The sequence below is a fragment of the Phyllostomus hastatus genome, unplaced genomic scaffold, assembly GCF_019186645.2.
Source record: "Phyllostomus hastatus isolate PE091 unplaced genomic scaffold, TTU_PhHast_1.1 phas_contig_113, whole genome shotgun sequence".
In the NCBI taxonomy this organism is placed as follows: Eukaryota; Metazoa; Chordata; class Mammalia; order Chiroptera; family Phyllostomidae; genus Phyllostomus; species Phyllostomus hastatus.
In genome coordinates, this window is record NW_025333530.1 from 12,944,169 (window position 1) to 12,950,524 (window position 6,356).

A 6,356-nucleotide genomic window follows, 5' to 3' on the forward strand; every position below is an offset into this window, starting at 1 on the left:
GCTAACTCTCTGCAAGAGGTGGTGATTATTTTTCTGACTCAGGCCAGAGCTGTCAGATAGAGGGGGTGGCAGTGCTCGGAGCCCCTTGGTGGCTGGCTGGCAGGCTTGCACAGCTGTGCCTGAGGACACAGTGGCTGCTTCCGGGTAGGGCGGGAGTGAGGAGTGGCAGGCTGCCCTTGTGAAAAAAGAAAAGGGAAGCATTTGATTAAATGTTGTTTAATTAAGAAAGGAGGAAGAAGCAAGGGCCAAGCTCTTTCATTTGAACCTGCCCCAATCCTTTAAGTTCTCCTTGAAGCATACCCTAACCCTCCCAGAGCCAGAGAGCTGGGAGAGGCTCCTGTCCTCTGTCCAAGGGAACACCTCTGGGAACAGGGCACCCACTTCTCCCAGCACAACCAGCCATGCCTCCATTCCCGCCTCAGACACAGCTGCAGTACTTACTGTTTGAGACTCTTTCAGGGCACTTAGCATTGGATTTTTGCCTAGTCCTCTGTTTCTTTTCTGCTTGATCCTCCCTAGAAAAGGGACTCAGATGACCTCATTCCCAGGCGGCAGGCACCTAGCAGTTTCTCCAACATTAAGGCCCTGGGAGGCTGAGGTTCGAGAGTGGACGAGCCCCGACTACCCCCTGGTCACAGGCTCTGCCACGCCTCCTCAGAGTCCCCTCCAGCGGCCCACTCCCCATCCTTATTCTCCCAAGAGTATTTTTTGAGAAACTTTTATTGTTTAAAAATCATAATTGAATCTTCAAAAAGCATAAAACCCAACATGTGAGTCCCACTTGTAAACTTTTATTTTAAGAAACCAAGCTATGGAAAAGGGAATCTGAGAAGAGAGGCCAGGAGTCCCAGCAGCAACGGCGTCTCACTGGGTGGTCAGCTTCTTGTGCTCATCGGCGGCTGCGAAGGCCATGAGGCCGTCCTTCATGTGATCCCATATGGGCAGCACAGCCTCATAGAAGTCCTCCAGCGCAGGCGTGGCCTTCTCACGGAGCTCTTGCAGCTGCTTGCTGGCCTTGTTGTGGAACTCAGACAGGCCGGCGCCGGTCCCCTTGAGCGCCTCCAGCCTCGTGGTGAAGCACTGGCGCAGCTGGTCGTGGAAGGGCTCCAGCTCCCCACGCAGCTGCTGGCTGAACTCGGTCAGATTCTCCTGCAGGCTTTGCAGCGTCTGGCGTGTGCTGTCGCGGAACTGCTGGGCCAGTGGTGTCACCTTCTCAGAGTAGAGATTCACCTCCTCCTGCCACTTCTTCTCGAAGTCCTCCAGGTGGGGCTTCACCATTTCCTTCAAGTTGTCTAGATCCTTGTTCATCTTCTGTGCCAGCACTCTTGTGATATTTAACAGGCCACCCCAGAACTCCTGGGCAGTTGGGCTTACCTTTTCACCCAGCTTGGTGGCCGCGGAGCCCACGCTGTCACAGTACTCCAGGAGTTGCAGGCTGGAGGAGGGGGACAAAGGTCTCAAGGGGGGACCTCCCAGGCACCCAAGACACCCCCGGGGCTGCAGGTCCAGAACCCCAGTTTATCTGTGGTGAAAGCTGAGCAACACCTGTCCCTGAACATACAGTAGCTGGGCATCAGACCTGGTCTTGGCTTTTCCCATGCAGTGTCTCACCCAACTCATTTGTTCCCACTGCCCCCACATTCTGTGGACTAAAGAGCTAATGGGAGACAGAGCTGGGTTGGTGCTCAGTCTTGTCAGCCTCCAAAGCTGGGCCACTTGAGGACCTCATCTCTATACTTCAGGCCATTCAATTCTCTGAAGATAGCCATCCCTATGGCTGAGCAGTTGCAGAAGAACTGCAAGCTGCTTGTTGCACTTGCAGACAGAACGTGATGCTGTGATTACGAACCGGGCAGCACTGTTCTGTCCCTTGCTAAGAGGCTGTGACCCTGCTTGGGGATCCCATTCCTGTTTCCCCATCCAGCTATGGAGCCCATGAAACAGCATGTAGGGATTCAGCCAGTCTGGCTACATCTTCTCACAGGCCTGGTATCTGCCCCTCAGGACCAGCAGCCCTGCCCCATCCCAGAGCCCGGGCTGGGTTCTTACTTTAAATTTTTTCCCAAGGCAGAGGCTTCAAACTGGGCCACATACTCTCTGCAACGGTCTTTGACTGCGTCCATATACACAGTGGCTAAATCCTTCACTCGGTCCCATTGTGACTGGGGGTCATCCTGCTGCCAGAAATGCCGAGCCTGGCTCCCTGGGGTAGGAGAGGAGACTTGTTCAGTTCAGACCAGCTCCGGGCCAGGGTCTGAGCTGAAAGGCCAGGCTTGGGGGCAGGAGAGAGGGGTCTAGTGAGAAACTTGGGTCCCTGTGCTCTGAAGTACAGACCACAGGGATTTAGGGAGAAGAGTCCTCCTGATGGGTAGCTTTCTAGGTTGGGGGTCACTTACCCGTAAGGAAGAACACAGCCAAGGTCAACACCACCACTTTCATCCTGGGTGACCTGAAGGGGAAGAGGGGCCTGGCTACAGGTGGGCCTGTGGTGTAGGGGAGCTCTGTGTTCCCCCACTCATTCCAGACAGAAGAGGAGACGGAGGGTCACAAGTAGGAGAAGGCCTCAGGTATCTAGAGCCCCAGCATGGAGCAGAGCCTGAGCCTCAGGGCTGAGGAAGCCAGAGGAGCCTGCAGGCAGCAGTACTTACCTGCAGCAAGCACTTCAACAGTCTCTGAGCAGCAGCTTTCTCTGGGTCTATTTATGTCTCCAGCAGGGGCTGGGCTGGGAGGCTGATAAGCTCAGCCCAGGCCTTGCGACTGCTCACTGGTCCCAGCCGAGATGTGGAACTTAGAGTTCAAGGATCCGCTCTGTCCCTGGGGCTAGGCAAATAGAGTGGGCAAACAGAGAGCTGGGGGGGGGGTGGCTGCAGGGCCAGGGATCAAGGGTTCAGAAGGGTGTCGGAGGGGGTGGTTGCAGGCTTGCAGGTCCCCAGTGGTGTGGTCAGCTGTGCCCACCCTCTTCTCATTGGTGGGATGTGTATTCCCCACCATTGTCCATTGTGCCAGGACAGCAGGGGAGAAGAGGGAGAGAAGAAAATGCCCAGGCTGGTCAGGAACAGCAGGCACTCTCCTGAAGTCCAGGGAGATGATTTCACACCCATCCCGCCCCTCCCTCAAAGGGCACGACAGACAGCCCTCCCACTCGCACTCTCAGCCCAGCAGGTTTGGCACACCTCTCTCCAGGCCCTTGTGGGCCTCCCACATCCTTGACTGAAGGGAACTTGTGGTGCTAGGGAGCTGCCTGGGGAGAGAGTGGAAAGTGTTAGTGAATCCCAGACTTTGAGATTTCAGAGACCTCTAATATTTCCAAACAAATTCTAGAGACCAACAACAGAGTTGCCAACTTTAAATTTGTCACATAAAAATCCTACCTACTGCCCACTCCCAAACCCTACTGTCTACCATAACCAGCACTTGAAAAAAGAAAAGATTTTTAACACATAATAAGGCATAATCTCAGAATAAAGGAAAGTCACTTCAATTGAAAATATAAATCTTTGCATGGTTCATATTTATGTGTGATCACACACAGGCGAGAATGGAGGCCGGCCCTCCGGGACCACTGGTGAGGGAAAGACCTCTGGCCCAGGTAGCAGGAGAACTGCTTTCTCATTTCATTTTGCCTCCAATTTTCTCACTTAATTTTGCCTCATCCTGGAGGGCTGAACCAGTTACATAATCTCCTTGAGCTTCAGTCTCCTACAGTAAAACGGAGGCAACAATGGTTGGGTTTACTGGAGACCCGCATGAATCCTGAAAATGCAGAGTGCTTGCAGCACCATTTTGTAAGGTTTCTCCTGGAAGGCCCAGGACCTCCAACACCAGGTCACTGACAGGACCTGTGTCATAGAACCTCTGAATGTCCAAGCTGAAAGGAACATTGAGATCAACTATTCCATCCTCCTCCCATCCCCTGCCATCTTATAGATGAGGAAACTGAAGAAAGTGAAAGAAATTTGCCCAATGTCTCTGGCCTCCCAGGGAGTTGGAAGAAGGACTAGACTTAGAACCCAGGTCTCCAGACTTAGAACTCCAGACAGAAATGTGCCCTGCACCATTTGTCCAAGAAACTCCCTCATAGTCTAAATACCAGCCTGGCACTGCTGTCTGTCAGATCCTGGAGTGGGAGTGGAGGGGGAAGGGGGTCTGGGCCTTTTCCCCTGTGGCCCATCTCATGCCTTTCACCTCAGAGTGGAAAGCTTTGGAGCTGGGCAATCTTCGGTTTGAATCTCAGCTATGTCACTTATTATCTGTGTGACCCTGAGCAAGTTACAGAATCTTCCCACAAATCAGTTTCTTAGACTACGACAGAATAATGCCCCTCACCCCAAAGATGTGCATGCCATGCTCTTTGAAACCTGTGACTGTTATGACAAAAGGGACTAGGTGCAGATGTAATTCTAAGGACCGGGAGGATGGTGTGGTTATCCTGGATAATCCAGGTGGGTCCCATGTCATCACATGCATCCTTAAATATACAGGAGGGAGACAGAAGAGGTGGAGTCAGAGGAGGAGATGAGAAGATGGAAGCAGAGGTCAGAGCGTGACATGCTGTGACTGCTGGGAGGGTGCGTGGACCAGGAATGTGGGTAGCCTCCAGAAGCTGGAAGGGGCAAAGAAACAGAGGTCTCCCTAGAGCATTCCAAAGAAATACACTTCTGCTGACACCATGATTTGAGCCTCATGTGACCCTCATTGGACTTTTGACCTACAGAACTGTACTGTAAGATAATAAATTTGTTTTAAGCACTAAATTTGAACATGTGTGGCAAAACTGAAAGCTACCTGGCACATGGTAAACTGTAACTATTCTATGTCCCAGCATCCCAATTTCTGGCATCTTGTCCCTTTGCTCCCACTGATCACCCTTGTACCATCAGACCAGAGAGAGCTAAGGCCTTGGCTTCAGGCAGCAGAAGTGGGGGGAAGGCAGGGAATCTCATTTCCTCTGCGTGGTCCTGACTTGCAGATGCTGAGATGTGGGGCCTCTGTTCCAGGACTGACCCAGCCCGAGGCCTGTGGGAACATAGCCTCATGGAGTAGACACACTAGTAAATGAGTTTAGTAAAAAGAATCTCCCTGCTCAGGAAGATGCTATCAAACAGCACTCTCTAACCAGTCTCCCCGACTGCCAGCTGGCCAGCCCAGCTTTCTGCCTGTTTGGGGAGGGGGAGAGGGGGCAGAGCCTTGCTGGGGCAGCTCACAGGCAAGTATCTCTGGCCAAGAGAGGTTACATCCTTTCTAGGGGGAGAGCTAGTCCCAGCCAGCACATAGTAGCTCTCAGAATCTTACAGGCTGGGTTCCAAGCTACTTGTCACTGTTTCACCCTCGTCTTTGGTTTATTACTGAAATGATTATTATGGGTAAACCCAGTATCTGACATTTGTATAGTTCTTTAGTGGCCAAAACACTTTCATGATTAACTTAGTCTCTGCAGGGCGGGTAGGCCAGATGTTCTCCTTGTTTGTCTGTGAGAAGACTGCAGCTCAGAGCTGCCCAGAGCTGCCCTGCCTCCTTCAGCCGTTAGCATTTGGTGTTGGCAGGATTGGGAATCAGATTGGCCTCTAGCCCCTTGGTGGCTGCCTGTTGGTCAGTGGCAGCAGCAGGGTCCCAGATCCCCACCACCCTGGGGCTCTGCTCAGGAACTCTCACTTCCTGGCACAGGGATTTTAAGGCCCTGGGTTAGAGAGTGCTGTTTGATAGCATCTTCCTGAGCAGGGAGATTCTTTTTACTAAACTCATTTACTAGTGTGTCTACTCCATTTCACCGTAAGACATTTGACTTAAACTAGTCCAAGTCTCTCATTACTAGTATTTCGAAGAGGAAGGAATCTTTCTGGATAGAGGCCAATGGGAAACACCACCACCAACAAAGTGGGTCCATTTCAGATCCAGACTTGGGGGCCAGCCAGTCATTGTTAGAGGCATCAAATGGAACAGACTAGCTGTTTGGTGGGTGTAGGGCCCACCAGTGTAGGCCCTTTGTACTACCCTCCCCTGATGCATGTGTGAGTTCTGCTAGCTGGCTACAGGAGTGGATTTTGCTCATTTCACAATTTATGACCCAGTGTCATACTGGTCAGTCTACACTGGGAGGACTCTGGCCCTTCCTAGGCCTGGCACGTAACAGACACTCAACCAATATTTGTTCATTGAACTACACTGGCACACTAACAGAAGGTCAGCAGGATGATAAAGGGTCATTTGAAGGAACAGGCCTTGGGAGGAGACTCAAAAAAACTCTTGAGCATTTAACCCTGTATCATGGACTCCGCTCAGAACATGTCATCTTAAAACCTTTTGTTGGTCAGGATGGGGCAGGGAGTTTGTACTGAGCAGGGGAGAGGAACACCCCT

The 6,356-nt window shown here is 52.0% G+C and overlaps 1 protein-coding gene across 1 annotated transcript; it reads right to left on the minus strand.

Annotated features, from left to right (window-relative positions):
- Window positions 1-771: 771 nt before the first annotated feature.
- APOA1 (apolipoprotein A1) lies at window positions 772-2,752 on the minus strand. Its single transcript, XM_045838999.1, has 4 exons — window positions 2,649-2,752; window positions 2,397-2,449; window positions 2,050-2,203; window positions 772-1,435 (listed from the first exon to the last, which is right to left on the minus strand). Exons 2-4 carry the CDS (start codon window positions 2,437-2,439, stop codon window positions 865-867), a joined length of 768 nt encoding a protein of 255 aa, XP_045694955.1. The 5' UTR covers window positions 2,440-2,449; window positions 2,649-2,752; the 3' UTR covers window positions 772-864.
- Between the last annotated feature and the right edge of the window lie 3,604 nt (window positions 2,753-6,356).